The 15325-nt window shown below is 50.9% G+C and overlaps 1 protein-coding gene across 10 annotated transcripts in view; it reads left to right on the forward strand.

Annotated features, from left to right (window-relative positions):
- LOC144175102 (protein scribble homolog) overlaps positions 1 to 15325 on the forward strand; it is a 159161-nt gene that overhangs the window by 85312 nt on the left and 58524 nt on the right. For all 10 annotated transcript variants that reach the window (XM_077704178.1, XM_077704177.1, XM_077704185.1 and 7 more), the window contains 14 exons: positions 136 to 326; positions 1581 to 1724; positions 2497 to 2638; positions 3226 to 3344; positions 3428 to 3505; positions 4943 to 5065; positions 5391 to 5690; positions 6315 to 6407; positions 7308 to 7721; positions 8624 to 8878; positions 9023 to 9313; positions 10874 to 10984; positions 11155 to 11217; positions 14251 to 14367. In XM_077704178.1, the coding sequence (XP_077560304.1) occupies positions 136 to 326; positions 1581 to 1724; positions 2497 to 2638; positions 3226 to 3344; positions 3428 to 3505; positions 4943 to 5065; positions 5391 to 5690; positions 6315 to 6407; positions 7308 to 7721; positions 8624 to 8878; positions 9023 to 9313; positions 10874 to 10984; positions 11155 to 11217; positions 14251 to 14367 (2441 nt within the window). The remainder of the gene's footprint in view (positions 1 to 135; positions 327 to 1580; positions 1725 to 2496; positions 2639 to 3225; positions 3345 to 3427; positions 3506 to 4942; positions 5066 to 5390; positions 5691 to 6314; positions 6408 to 7307; positions 7722 to 8623; positions 8879 to 9022; positions 9314 to 10873; positions 10985 to 11154; positions 11218 to 14250; positions 14368 to 15325) is intronic.

Genomic DNA, 15325 nt, shown 5'->3' on the forward strand with positions numbered 1-15325 from the left:
TGTTAGCGGTGGCAGCTTGCACTGCTTGCTGTGTAAAGCTGCTTGACTTCATATCATCGCCTGTTTCCTTGCACAAGTGTCAGCCATTGTGAGCAAGAGATGTGACGGTTGCCCGTTTCTCGCTGCTTGCTGCAGAAGGTGAGCCGCCGCTGAGCCGGATGCGAAGTGGCAGTGAGCAAGAGGCCGACGGGTGGCCGGTCTCTGTGTCCGAAGAGGAGGAGAGGCACCAGCACCACCATGCCGCTCAGAACGGGATGGCGCCCGCCACCGTCCAGGCGGGGGCCACCAGCCCCGAGTCGTCGGGTGACGAAGACGACCACAGGCGGGTGGGTGGGAAAAGAAGGCGCGCTCTTTCTCTTCTGCATAGCAGGTGTTCTGTGCACTTTCTTTTGGGCTGCTCTGTCAAGCCTGCATTGTCTTTTCATTGCCTTTCCCATGGAGCAAGAATGTGTATAGGAGGCGAAATGGCCCGTTGCTGCGAGCGTGGGTGAGCAACCAGATAATGTCACAATGAAGCCAACGCAGACTACGAAGCTTTGTAGCTGTGATGGCAAAGGAGAGGTTAGCAGCACCTGATAGACAGAGTGATAGCGGCCACAAATCATTCTGGGCATGCGCAGTGAAATGCTGATCGTGGCGGCCGCCAGTAATGTTCCATGCAGAAAATTTTCCCTTTTTCTGAGAATTTCTGCCTGTAATTTTGGCCAGAAGGGAAAAAGGAAATCATTTTGGTAGATGCAGGGGATTTTAGGAGTTGTGAAGTAGAAAGGAAAAATGTCAGTAAACTGGACCTCACATCATTTATTACTTTGTTTTCCTTTAAAAAGTTCTCCAAACACTTTGTCGAATTTATGTTCAAATATCGGCAGCCATGTTTCTGCCAGCCACAACCTACCAAGACCGCTTCCAATCCAGTTCATAAAATCGGAGGGAGCATAGAGTAAAGAATACTTCATGAGAAAGAGCTGGTAATGCGGAAAGCAGGAACGGCTGATGGGCTAAAGCCTCACATGTATTACTGTACAACATACAATGAAGTATTTTGGGGTGATGTCAACAAGAGACGGTGCCAGTAGTACTAGCACTGAGCTGAAATAAACCCAATTTCCTGACAATGTCTTTTTCTTTTCCATATAGGCAGTTCTAAGTTCAAACTTTAAATGTCGTTAACTGTTCCAAATCAAGGTTCCTCTACCCCAAAATCGAGATTTCGCGGCTCCAAAAACTGCTCCCAAATCTGATTCAGCTGTCTCACCCATGAATAAAAAGCACTGCGTTTCGGGTGTCTGCTGGGGTGTGACGACTTCAAGGCAAGCCCCGGCTGACTTATCATTTTTACCGCAGACTTTTAGTGCATTGCTAAATTACTGGCACGCGAGCGCCGCGGTCGCCACAGCTACGATGTCATGGTTGCTGCTGGGATGCGCCTACTTCTAGACAACGAATTTATTGAGTTAATTGCTTGTAACATATGACCGTCCCGGTTTTACAAAGTTCTTGATTTAACGAAATAATTCGCGGTTCTCGGTGACTTCGTTAGATCGGGTTTTAACTGCAGTTGTTGTGGCTGGTTCGTGCAGGACAGTGACAAGCACGTGGCCTTTACCCACGACGGCCCCGAGGAGCCGGCAGACCGGCAGAACCGCCTGCACCGCCGCGACACCCCGCACCACCTCAAGAACAAGAGGATCCACGTCGGCAGCACCCGCGAGGACCAGGAGAAGGTGAAGGCATCCGTCTTCTGGCCAAGCACAATTTGGGGCTGTCTTGCTGTTTTCTGTTTGGTTTAATTTAAGGAATAACTGCTCTCAACTAGCCAGGACTGTAGCCGGGGGTGGGGAATAATTGCACACCTCCCTTATCAGAGCTGCTGCATTAGGTGGTCGAACCTGTCCTTATCCCGGAAATTGGGCAAGGGCTGTAGTACAGCATGGGGTCGCATGCGCTGTACTGGGTGGGCGTCCTTTCCTCTGCTTTTTTTTTTCTTCTTCTTCTTCTTCTTCTTTTTTTCCCCCACAGCTTTACAGCTAAAGCTTTTTCATGGATGCCCTGGTTGTGGTATCATCCCAATGCGGTCCGTCCTGGGGATGAATAGATGTTTGGTTATTGAGGGCACATAAGTAGCTCCTTCTCAATATTAGATTATTGCTTCAACCTTCAGTTGAGTACTCAACAGTACGGAATCACTGGACATTACAAATAGCCCTCCAACTGAAACTTTTAGAGATGCTGTTGATACCTCTGCTTCAGCCGTCGCTGAGTTAAAAACGGAAATTTCCCCGTCAAACACAGGAAACAACAACAAAAAAGAAAGGTGTGGAAATGGAAGCAATTCGAAGACGTGTGACGTGTAGTAAAACTACTGTTATTTTAAGTTATCTAGCGAAAACTGAAACAAGCTTTAAAATTTACGGAAGGTGCCTTCTTCTTTGGTGAAGCAGTTTCTTGCACCTAGACACACTGAGGTGCTAACACGGCAACCTCTGGCTGATCCAGGTTGCCTCCATCCTGATGCAAGCCCTCCGACGACCCGAAGAGGAAGAGCCCCTGCCGCCTCCGCCGCCCTCGCCACCGCAAGAGCGCCACGCAGTGGACTCGGAGTCCGAGCTAGATGCAGCGAACGCTTCATTCGGAGAGGGTGAGTGCTGTTGTGGGTGTTGACGCTTGGCCGTAGTTTCTGTGTGGGCACTGAAACCCGGTCAAGGCACGAATGGACTGCTGCAGGGTGGGTGCTCACTGGCAGGCAGTGAGTGGACAGTGAGAGCTTTGCCGCTGCTTGCGTTTCTTAGGCTATGTGGTATTGCACATACTCTTCTATAACGTTCATACGACTTGAGTGTTGTGCTTCTGTTGCCGTTAGAAGGCATCGTTTGGAAGGCTAGGAGGGTTACTGCTGAAGGCTGTAATTGAGCGAGTTATTTTTTTGTAAAACACCTTGTCGGCAAGTTTTGGTGCATACGTGTTCTAAAAGCACTCCTGCCGTACTGCTTCTTCTGTGTTTAATTTTTAGCGCGTTACTGTTTGCACTCACCAATGACTTTTATGGCGGACTCTTGCATGCTGGATGCCATTGAACGTGAGCGAGATGATTGTTAACCTTTCGGGCATACAAGGGATGGTGCCTCGCATGAGAACATGCCTTTTATTGGAACTGGTCTGGGGTTGGATCACACGTGAAGCTGTGCATGGTGACAATGTGCGCATTCCCTGCCCCTCTCTTTTCAGCCGCTCCTGCAGCCGTTGTGGAGGAACACATGAGGATCTACGTGGAGAGGAATGCCTCGGGCCTCGGTTTGAGCGTGGCCGGTGGGAAGAACTCGACTCCGTTCAAAGGGGAAGATGAGGTGCGTACCGGGGCTGTTTCTTCACTTTTGTGCAGTGTTGTGTTTGCTGAGGGTACCAGCTGAAGACTTGGCTCGTGTTGCAGGGCATATTCATCTCCAAGATCACCGAGGGAGGACCAGCTGAGGAGGCCGGCCTGAGGGTTGGTGACAAGATTCTCTCCGTAAGTCGGCAACTGATTGCGCTCTGCTGTAGCCTTAATGCTGAAGGTAGCAGGGCTCTCATGTTGGTTAACAAGGGCTTTTCTGCCTTAACCCTTTGAGGGTCGAGTTTTTTCGTCAAATGCTGCTGATTTAAATTCTTCGGAGGAATCTATTTCGAGAAAAAATTGTTGCAATTTTTTTAGGGTGACCATAAAGTGACAAAAAAATCGTTTGTGTTGTTACATACATGTGGTTTATTCATGAGTAACAGAACAAAAATTCAAAATAAAAACGAGAGAGTAACAAGCCGGCACCTTTTGAGTGAATCGAAATCAGATAGACATCAGTTTCGCAGGCGCAAAAAGCGGGAAGCGCCCGGAGGACGATACCAACACTAGCCGCTGCGCCCGGGCGCGCGCGCGGCCGGATGCGCGAGCAATAGACGGCGCACTGCTCCTAAAAATACAAAAAAAGGAGAAAATAGCCTTATCAGTTTCGCAGGCGCCCTTGGTCTGTGGCAGACGCAACAAGCGAGAGGCGCCCGGTGGGCGTAAGTTGCCTTAGGTGGGCGATACCCAGCTCGCCCCCTCGTTACCGGATGCGCAAGTTACCGTTACCCCCTCGTTACCGGATGCGTCGGTGCGCCGCTGAAGTAAATCATGAAAAAAATAAAAAGAAGAGCCATCGGCGCAAGAAAATAATTGACGTATTTCCGCAGTGTGGCAGCACATGCCAAGCAAGAGAAGTTGGCGGAGAAGGCACGCTTTTTAAACATACAAGCGATGATGTACATGTACGTTATTGACCATTTTGAAGGTGTTTGCAGAGGACGTACATGTACGTCCGTGACCCTGAAAGGGTGAAGGGTGCTATAAAGATGAAATACCACTTTGTTCTGTTTGAAAGAACGAGCCTTGGTAATTCACTCGGTCTGTTCCAGCCACTGAAAACTGTCTTTTATCCAAAAAAAAAAAAAAAATGCTACAGCAACGTAATGGGCATGATTGGTGTGGGCCAGCACTAAAACAACAGTTATAAATGTGCTAACTGCAGGTTGTCATTCAATAGATAAGATCAAACGGAACTAGAAGGCTCCACTACAATTGCCCACTCATGTCTGTGTGGTGGCTGAGGTCAGCAGCTGCTAATCACACAAATAGTATCTCTAACGTCATAGCAAAATTGCCCAAAAGTGGCTGCCACTCCCTCACCTGCTTTCTTTTTTAGTACTTGGATTGTGCGTTTGAAGTTAGGGGTAAAGTCGTCGTCATAGTTATCGGGACAAAGCAACCAAACTTGCATTTTGTCTTCATGGCCCCTTCAAGTTCTAGCTGTAACTGGCTTTTGGATCGGGTGACGCTGTCTTTTAAGTTGCACTTGTGTTCCAGTTGAATTGAATGAGAGCTTTGTGTGCTGATTGTGAGCCCCCCCCCTGCACGAACTTGTGACCGCTGCAGGTCAACAATATGTCCGTGGTGGACATTGACCACTACACGGCTGTGAACACGCTGAAGGCGGCCGGCGACAGGATTTCGCTGCTCATCGCGCGGGAAGTCCCACGACCGGCCTCCTCCCTGGCGGTAAGGGGCAGTCTCACCAGACAAAGTTGTCTTTGAATCTTCTTTGGGTGGGAAGTGTGTTTTGTATGCCCAGTATGTCCAGCTGTTACGTTGTTGCAACAGTTCCACTGAGACGCACACAGGTGGCGATGTGCTTCAGTCCTGTGAAGTGGCTTACAGCAACGTTTTAGCGTGTGCAACAAATTTAGTCTGATAGTAACTGAACCTTGTGACTACAGCAGTATAAGACATGAAATAGAGTGTGAAAGAGGGACAAATAACGACCTTCTCGTGTGCCCAGCCTCGTGGCTTGGAGGGTTCTCATGCGGTGTCAACCAATTCCCAGAGGGAAGCGGCAGCCACGGCCAGCACAGCCACCCTGCCGTCCAAGGCCCCCCTGCAGCAGCAGGTCCGGTCGGAGCCCCTGCGGCCGTCGGGGGCACAGGAGGCGGAGGGGGAGCTGCCGACCAGGAGGAGCCCCCCGGGGGTGTCCCAGCCCGGCGGCAGGGTGGTGCGCGCCCCCCCACCGCCCGTGGTGGCTCCACCCTCGGGCCTGCTGGTGCCCCCCTCGGACACAGAGCAGCGCTCCCTGCCCACCACCCCGGAGCCTCGCACCCCCGAGCCGGACTTCGAGACCAAGCGAGAGGTGGGAACGGGGCTGGGGAGGAATGGAGGGGGGCAGCTCAAGAGGCATCTTCGGGCACCTTTATATAAGCCCTCTTTTGGGTTGCAGTCAAGCTTTGTTACTTCTGGCTGGTTCACACTTTGAAATGAGAAAGCTAGCATGGCAAAAGGAGGAGGCGGCTCCAGCAGTGGAGGCTTTTTCTTACTGCCCATGTTAGCAGAGTGGAATTTTGGAGGGGGTGGGGGGGGGGGGGGGGTGGACGTTACATGCCTGTTTTGATGGTGCTAAAGGTGGCTCATAATGGCTATGCTGCTCTCATTACTTTTCTCTTCCGTTTCATGAATAAAAAGGTGGGGGGGGGGGGTGGACTGCAATTTTGTTTGGCAAAGACCTTGGACTCTGGCATGCAGCGTGTGACTGAATGGGATGGGAGGAAGGATTATGCAATGGTTACTATCGGCAGGGCAGCGGGGAAAGAAAGGCAACTGTAAGAGGTGGCAGAGATTTCTAAAAATATTTTTCTTGTGGGAAAATAAAAATTCTGCTCACCCTCCTTTTTCTCTTCCTCGTACTGTGAAAGGTGATGCTTGTTGCATTTGGCTAATGCCTGTGCTGTGTGCTCTTCTTTTCTTTTTTCTCACACAGATCATCTATACCACGTTGATAAGGGACCACAATGGGTTAGGGTTCAGCATAGCTGGAGGCAAGGGAGGCACGCCTTACAAGGACGGGAGTCAGGTGAGAACTCTTCTGGGGGATGCTGCTGCTCCTGTTGGCTACACACACTGGGTCACAAAAGAAAACTGCAGCTTATTCCTGTGGAGTAACTCTTTGGGTCTGTTGATGGTTCATGACCAGAAGAGTGAAGCAGTAGGCACTGAGACGCCAGCGAGCTCTGTGCCTGCCCTTGTCCATATGGTTATGTCTGACAATTTACCATTCTTTGTGGGTCATTACTTTGGCATTGTTTGTCGCAATCCTTTGCAATGTGTGTGTTCCAGGAATTGGGATGGCACCTAGTGCCTTGATTGCCCAATTTGTTAGTGATGCACCCATCAAGAAAGGCAAAATTACAAATGTATAAAGTGCCTTTTAGTCAGGTACAGTGTAAGCAGGGCAAGTATAACGAGCGTTATACCGCAATCGCCTTTTGTGGTACACTCAAGTTATGTTTATTGCGTATGATTGAGTGAAGGTCTTCCTCATTTACGGTTCTACTTTAACCAAGGCAACACTGCTGAAATATATTACCTCTTGGCGCGTTCCCTGTGAGTGTTCTGTCTTGCTTCATCTCTATCTTTACAATCAAAACTCTTGATGACTTCAGAATGCAGTTGAGGTGATCGCGTGTCTCGGGCAGGGGCTCACAGTCGGTCGAATGTCAGTGTGGCACATAATCAGTATCAGGCTTGTCCAGAGCACTCCAGCATTCTCCCACACTCCATCAGGCATGATTTGGCAGTGGGTGCATGTGATTGTCCTCCTCTTTGCTCACTCCAAAAAATCTGAGAAAACATCCATTAGCCCCAGTGTTTCCCCAGGCTGTCACTGAGGTGCCGTGAAACTTGAGTGGGCTTGACAGGGACTGTGCAACTTGCATTGCAGCCTCCAGTTTGATCGAGTTGTCTCCCTGTGCAGGGCATCTTCATCTCGCGCATAGCAGAAGGCGGGGCGGCGGCGCGCGACGGCAAGCTGCGGGTGGGCGACCGGGTGCTGTCCATCAATGGCATCGACATGGACGGGGTGCGGCACGACCAGGCCGTGGCCATGCTCACGGGCCTCGAGCGCTTCGTGCGCCTCGTGGTGCAGCGCGAGGAGCTCGTCCTCCGGGACCCCAACGCGCGCCCACAGCCCTCCCTGCCCACGACGCTCACCACGTCCACCACCACGACGACCGCAAGTCGGCCGTACGGCGGCAGCCTGTACTCCTCCTCCTCGTACATGGCCAACCGGCCCTCGTACCTGGGCGGGTACCGAAGGCCCGGCCCCATCGGCAGCGTGGGCAGCGAGGAGGCCGCCGCCACGGGGGACAGGCAGCCCGCTGGAACAAAGGTATTATTGGGGGCCCCCTCCTGCACCCCCTCAGTTGCCTGGATGGGGGGCAAAAAATCCACAAATGGTCAAATGCTGCAATGGTCATGCACAAGTAATGCAAGGGGGTAACCACGAAGAGCGTAGGCACAAAGGGGGTATGTGCATAGGGTTCGCAAAGGGGTAGTTACCAAGGGGTAGGCACCAAAGGGGTAGGCACCAAAGGGGTAGGCACCAAGGGGGTAGGCACCAAGGGGGTAGGCACCAAGTGTGTAGGCAGCCAAGGGGTAGGCACCAAGGGGTAGCGGTACACGCAAGCAGGCTTCGTACGCTCAGTGACATTCAAGGGCCTGTGCACAGCTGCTGAATGAAAGGCACAGGGTGCAGCCTACCACAGGGTGAAACGTCCCACAAGCATGCTAATTACACAGTTAGCATTAGACAAATAGTGAAGTACGTCCCAACTAGGTGTCACCTTTGCTTGGCGATGCGAATGCAGGTACGTGCTGAGTCATAGTGACTAAAAGAACAAAAAGACACAAAAAGTAATGGACATCAATGGTAATACGAGGACACATGCACATTCTCACACTCACTGCACTGTAAGTGGTGCTTAGGTGTCCTGGTAATTTTTTTTTGTTTACGTGCATATCCCTGTGTGCACTTGTGTGCTGCTTTGGTGGCTACCCTTACGTAAGCCTTTCTCTTTTTTTTGGCGCTCGAGCATATCTTATACTAGCAAGGACAAGCTTGTGTGTTTACTAGGCCCTCGGATTCATGCAGTTTGATGTTATCACTTAGTCCTTGCTGCGCAGGCCGTGATTTTGAAAGCTTGCCAAACTAGTGTGCTCCTCACAGCGGTCGCTAGGCCTCGCTTGCCACAAAATGAGAATGCTGCCTATGCCCTGCTCCCTCTGTCACAGGCAACCTACTCGATCTACACCAAGCTGCCCGGCCTGCGCAACGACACGACCACCCTGGTGGGCAGTGGTGGGCAGCCCGTGTCGCACCCGATCCTCCCCCACCAGCCCTACTCGTTCCCCAGTGCCCACCGGGATCCCCCGCTGCCTGCTGCCCACCCGTCGGAGCCCATCTATGCCAACAGTGGGGACCACGGGGCCCTGGGCACGTCCATGTCTTCGTTCCGGCCAGCTCGGGTCATGCCCCACGGCACCCACGTGAGTGCTTTCCTCCTCCTCCTCTTCCTCATTCGATGTGTGAGAGCTGTTTATAGACTTACAGGGCAGTCACTGACCAAAACCTATTGGTCAGTCCAGTGGGAAGGTGCTGAAACGACAGGTCTTGATGCCTCCCCTGCACAGGCCATGGGCAACGGCTTTCCCCCGGCGGCCGGCGGTGGTGGAGGGGTGCAGGTGGCCCCCGGTGGTGGGGACATCACCCCCGGCTCTCCCACATCTCAGCGGCTGAAGGGTCCCCTTGTGACGGTGACGATTCAGCAGCCAGACCCGTACGCGCCTCTGGTCGCTGAGTTCCCACCGGCCCCGAAGACCCTGGGGCGCACCACCGAGGTGATCACGCGCACCACCCTCACCGAGACCACCACCACTCGCGTCACCAACAACATCCTCTCGCTCACCCCCGGATCGGAAGAGGTGCGTGCCACTTCCGCTGGCAGTTTCCTTGTGCGGAGGAGATGGGCAATGTACAGAGGGCAGCAGGAGGCACGTCTACAGCGCAGTTTTCGTACCTCCAGCCTTATCCTGCCCTGCTCTAAAGGGACTTGACTAAGAAAAAGAAAAAAAAAAAAAAAAGAAAGAAAGAAAGAAGAACTGCCGTGCAGTTGTGAAGTCTAAGTCCGCCACTTTTGTGCTCAACGTACAGTCTAATCCCCCTGCAATGAAATTGACGGGACAAGCGAAAAATTTTGTTGAAGTGGAAATTCGTTGAGGCGAAATCTGCCCGAACACACCATAGGAGGGCAAGAAAAATAGCCTCGTATATTTCTGCGTCATTGGCAGCATAATGCAGTGTTTAGAAAAACGACTTGATGTGCTATTGCGCCCTGTTTATTCGAATAGCAAACATATTATTTACCTACACGTAAAGAGCGGTTATACAATGATCTATACACGTCCCACGGGGTTCGCACAGGTCCTTGAAAACCTTGAAAACCCTTGAATTTAGAAGTGTCTATTTCAAGGCCTGGAAAGTCCTGGAATTTTTAAATGGTCCTTGAAAACCCTTGATTTTTCCATAGAGAATCAATGGCTCTGTCTTTTCACAAGCATTTAAAGTGTTTGTCGTGGATTTTAGGTGCTAACAAATTTAAAGAAACATTGTAACAATCAAGTTTCAGTGTATTGCGTGAAATTACAAGTTTGGTGGATTTTCATTATTACAAGGCAACATTGGCAGCAGGCACTTGTCAACCCAATCCATGTCACGATACAATCCAGTGAAAGCCAGCTTCTGTTCTCTATCTTGCATCTTCCATCTAGTCTGTGGACGCTTGCTCCTTGCATGTTTGCTGTGGCTCATATGCTCCATCTGCGTTTGCTTTTACATGCAAATGGTGGACGTGTACATTGTTCATCCTGCCTTGCAGCAACACTTGCGGATTTAATTTTAGCTGATACTCTTGCTGACAAAGGAGGAGATGCAGGCAACATTAACGAAGTTTTAAAATCAGACAGCCTCATCAAACACAACGGAAAAAGAAGAACCTCTTAATACCAGCCATTAAATAAAAAATAAAGCTGGGGGAGCATTTACGAACCCGTCAGCACCTATCTAAATGTGCACTAATGTGCTTAGGTATTGTGCAATAAAAAACGTTTGCATGTGTTGGAAAAGTTATAAATAATCGCATATAAAATGTTAGATGGGGACCTTGAAAATGTGTTTTCTGGACCTTGAAAGTCCTTGAAAACCCTTGAATTTTTGCTTTTCAAGCCTGTACGAACCCTGGTCCCAGTTATTGGGATGTTGAGCACTACACCCATGTATTACTCAATCCTCCGCCCATTAAATTGTAAACAGCAGGAGCAGTCGGGGCAAGTCAACTGCAGACAGCCTAGTGCCCAAAGCTTGGTGTGTCAATATGACGACGGTAGTCCCAGTTTGTGCCTGACAGGTGCAGCGTCTGCTTCATCCAGTGTGTGCGTCACGCAGTGCGCGTGTTACCTGCAGCCCCTTCCCCGTTTCTTCCCCAGGACGTCACCCTGGTGAAGGCCGGTGGCCCCCTGGGCCTGAGTATCATCGGTGGCACGGACCACCCTTGCCACCCGTTTGGGGCTGACGAGCCGGGCATCTTTGTGTCCAAGGTGAGGAGGGGCCTGTGGTCGTCCTCTTTGTTCTCCTTCCCCTCTGTGTCTGACTTTTGTCCCACAATCATTGTGGCTGCACAAGACTGAGACAAGTTGTTCAGCTTGCGGTGTGCCAGCGTTCCCTGTTAACCCTCATTGCTGTTCATTTGTTAACCTCCACTGTGCAGATTGTGCCGGATGGAGCAGCGTCGAAGTGTGCCCGGCTCCGAGTGGGCGACCGTCTGCTTAAGGTGAGGGACTGACGTGCATCAGGGCAGACTTTCGGCGATTTTTCTCCTTATCCACAGGGCTCAAAAAACAAAAACAAAAACATGTCAGGTGTTTGGGGCAGGGGACTATTTCATCAGCCCGAGCCTTGCTGCTTGGTGATAAAAATTTTGTGGTGTGAAACGGAACGAAATGGAACGCTGACGGCAGCACAAAGGAGGTGGGACTAGAGCTAATTGTTGCACCAACTTAGCTCTCAGACATAGCTGAACTGAGGTGGAAGGGGAAAACATTGATATTTTGACGTGGTTGTCTGTATACCAACATGGCAGAATAATAGGCTTGTGCGAATATTCGGGCGCTTCGAATATTCGAACGAATATTACAGTATTCGAATTCGCTTCGACTCGAATTTAAAATTTCCGATATTTCGAAGTATTCGGGATGAACGAATATCAAAACTTCGTTCAAGTTTCGGTTTCGTTAGGCAAGCCGCAGTGCCATCAACATCAGTCCTACATCTTGACTACATGTGGAGCCAAGACAAGCTAAGCCACATTCAAAGCGTTGTCGCTTCGTCGCAGCCTTCGCGCATGTTCGGCAGGGTAGTCGAGACTCCTGTTTCGTTGTTTCAAACAATGAAATTGTTCCCACTGCAACAATGGGAAAAATTTCGGCTCTCGCGAACGGGCCTGCGCGGCCCGGCGGATGATACAAACGAGCCGGCGAGGCGCCCGACTGACGAACGAGCGAGAGACGGTGACGTACGGGCTCTTTCTCCAGGAACGGCCGAGCTGTTGTTTTCTGTTCGCGAAAACGCGCCGCGGACTCCACAGGCGCGCTGACGCCGCCGCGAAACCACCCGCACGCTGCCGGCCGGCCGCGGCAACCAGGCGGCACCTTCGGTAGCGAAGTGGTGCGGGGCGCTCGAGCCACCGCTTCTAACCTCTACTTAAGATACCGCTCAAAGCACACACGAAGTTTCTTGTGCGGTAAACGAGCTAACAATGTGGGCGAAAATGGTGCCATAAAAAATCATCCGCGCCGTGAATGAAAGCGCCTATGAAATATCTGCCGAGGTGCTAAGCCTAAACGTCTCCTGTGGAGCCAGCCAGCTGTCTCGAGTGCTTCGAAACTGCCGCCCTGAGGTGCACGCCTTCCCATTGGCGCCAGGCTCCTCCCACTGCCACGCGCGTCATTTTCTGACAGAGGCACAGGCGACCGCGAGCGCGGAATCGCCGAGGCGGGCGTTAAAATCGCGCGCGCAACGCCGACGCGCATGAATCACGTGCAAAAACGCTCCTGTAGTGAGCTTGGGCACCGCGAGTGAATAGACGAAAGTCCAGAAATTACCGCTCGGCGACACGGAGGTTAAGAACAAGCAGAAAAACGTCACGGATTTCTCCATGCGAAAGTAAGAAAAGAATTAAACGAAAACTTTGTTAAGTGCTCAATTTCTTGGTCTGTGTTGGTTCATACGAATTTTGGATGATACGAATATTTTTCGCGGTCCCGCGATATTCGTATCATCGAGATTTTACTGTAGAACGTTTTTACCGGAATGTCTCAGTGACACCTGACAGCTATTCGAATTCGCTTCGAAAGTATTCGACCACTAGGACTATTCGCTTCGAATTCGCTTCGAACTAAAATATCACTATTCGCACAAGCCTACAGAATAAGACTAAAGCCGGCCAGCTGTAAAGGTGAAGCATTTTGAAATTTTGGACTGTAGATAAAAGCTGGTCCTTGGTGTCACTAGAGAGGTGTAGCAGGGCAGAGGACCAGTACAGTGCACAGTACTTGGTTGGTGCACCTGTGCATGCGCACAACTGGTTTTGCCCCTTCTGCACGGAGGTTGGCTACCGGTGGCACCGGTTGGCTACCGAGTACCATACCAGGATGGGTTCTCTGCCCTGCTGTAACTCTATCTTGTCAGGAAGCTGTTTCCCATCTTGCTACTGCTCTCTGTTCAACATCCTTCTGGTGCCCCACTAAGGAAAAGGAGCGCCACGTGGTTACGAGTGTTTATTCACAAAAAATTTTCTGCTTGAGCGACTCTTCGGTGGAATTCACTTGAGGTGTGACACCTGTCAAAGCACCCTTCAGAGGGCAGGTTGGGCCTGCTCGTCCTACAGTCATCTTATGCTGTAATTTTCTCTCTCGGGGTTTACAACTGTTCTTTTGAAGGGAGCACTTCAGCGTTCAAGTTCTCTTCACTTCCTACGAAATTTGTTGCGCCTTTACGAGTGTCGGAAACCTAGTTTTGAAAAATATTATTCTGTGGCAATATGCTGCTGCCTTCCCTTGGGAAGAAAGAACAGCGGGCCTTCGGGTGCCAGCCATCACCATCAGCTGGTGTGCTCTTCCCTCAATCGAAATGGCAGGCCCTCAATCGAAATGGCAAGCAAAATGTCTTGTCAAGCTGACCACTGACCAGAGAACAGTTTTTTCGTTGTTCAGGACACGGTTGTGGAGATGAGTTCCACAGGTATTTCTTCAGTTTTTTTTTTTCTTCTTCCAGTTTGAGGACTCCCTCTCATAACCCCGACTCCTCTTTTTAAGTTAGCATAGAACGCAGTATGGCATAACTGGTGTAGAAAAAAAAAAAATAGCACTTTTGCCCATCTGCAAGAGTAGGGGAGGGCACAGGGGGTTGTTTAGCCTGTTCTACTCTTGGGTCACAGGCAGATAACGGCTGCAAACTTTTGGACACCTGTAATTCATGTGTCAATAAAACCATCATCCCTGTTATCCCGGTGCTGGGAGCCTAAGTGTTGTTGTTTTGTTTTTGGTACCGTACTTTGCCTGAGCTTGCCATTAGTACTGGGCAACTCCACAAAAAAGCTGCACTCTTGCAATGTGCGGAACACTGTGTGGAGGCCTTTCAGCGGTAAAACATGTAGATTCTGCTGGCAGTGAAAAAGAAGGTCCGTGTACGGTCGAACAATCCCAGTTTATGGTGCCAGCTTTCGCTCAGGCATTTGGAACGGATCTAGCTACCCGGAAACATCGTAGGTCCATCCCACCTTGGTAACACCCTGGTCCTTCCCCAGGTGAACGGCGTGGATGTGACCCAGAGCACCCACCAGGATGCGGTGATGGCCCTGCTGGACCCCTCGTACCAAGTGGTGCTCACTGTCCGACACGACCCCCTCCCGTCCGGCTGGCAGGTAGGCCTTGCCGACGACTCTCTGGTGCTCATTTGATGGCAGTGGGGCAGGAAACGGTGCCGTCCTCCTCGACTGCCGCCGGCTGGGCCACCACCACTGTTGACGACGGGCCGACACGCTCACTCCCACCGCTGCACCTTCGCCGACGGTGTCATTGTTGTTTGCCTTGCCTACTGTGCGTGTTTTGCTGCTCTTGCCCTGCCTTACCCTCTTTCATGCAAACACACCGGCCGGGAAGAGCTGCCGCACGCAGCTTGCTTGTTTCACTGGGCACCAGCTGTGATTGATGGTGCACTGCGTTTGTTGCAACGCGTGTTGCGAAAGAGTGGACCTTCTTTGGGAAGCTTTGTATTCGCGCGAGTGCGCAGATGTGGTCTTTTGAATAACGGGACGACGGAAGCAAAAAGCTGCTGGTTACTTAGCTTGGCAGCACACGTCGAATAAACCGGATGCAAGTGAGGCCTGCCATGTAAGAACGGTTATACGGAACCATGAAATATGCATTCGCTATGTTCCAGAGCAATTCAGCCATTGTTAATCGTCATTCAGCATGTGCCCACATTGACTACTTCACCTGTCATTTCATCTGCAATGGTGGCATGCTGTCTCCCCTCGCCTTCCTGGCTGAAGGAAAGAGGCGGCAGACGTTGCGTTTAGGGAGCCAGCCAGTCTTGTATGGAATTCAGCCAAGTGTTATTTGCTAACATTCTCAAAAACACCAGTATTGTAACACGCTGATGACAGCCAGCGGCCAGTATTGTATTTATTGGCCGGTCGGAAGCTGCCTTCCTGGCTCATATTTTATAATCGTTCTACGACAGACTGCAGGTTCCTGGAATCGCCTCGACTCGTAGGCGTTTCATTTGTTTGCCCCTATTTGTACGTTGTATTGTAAACGTATGAAACATAAGCAGTACTTCTCTGTTAACTTTCTTGTTGCCAAGTTTTTTCGTTAATA

Source organism: Haemaphysalis longicornis, unplaced genomic scaffold (genome assembly GCF_048455015.1).
Source record: "Haemaphysalis longicornis isolate Haplotype H1 unplaced genomic scaffold, Haemaphysalis longicornis Haplotype H1 scaffold_3, whole genome shotgun sequence".
Lineage (NCBI taxonomy): Eukaryota > Metazoa > Arthropoda > Arachnida > Ixodida > Ixodidae > Haemaphysalis > Haemaphysalis longicornis.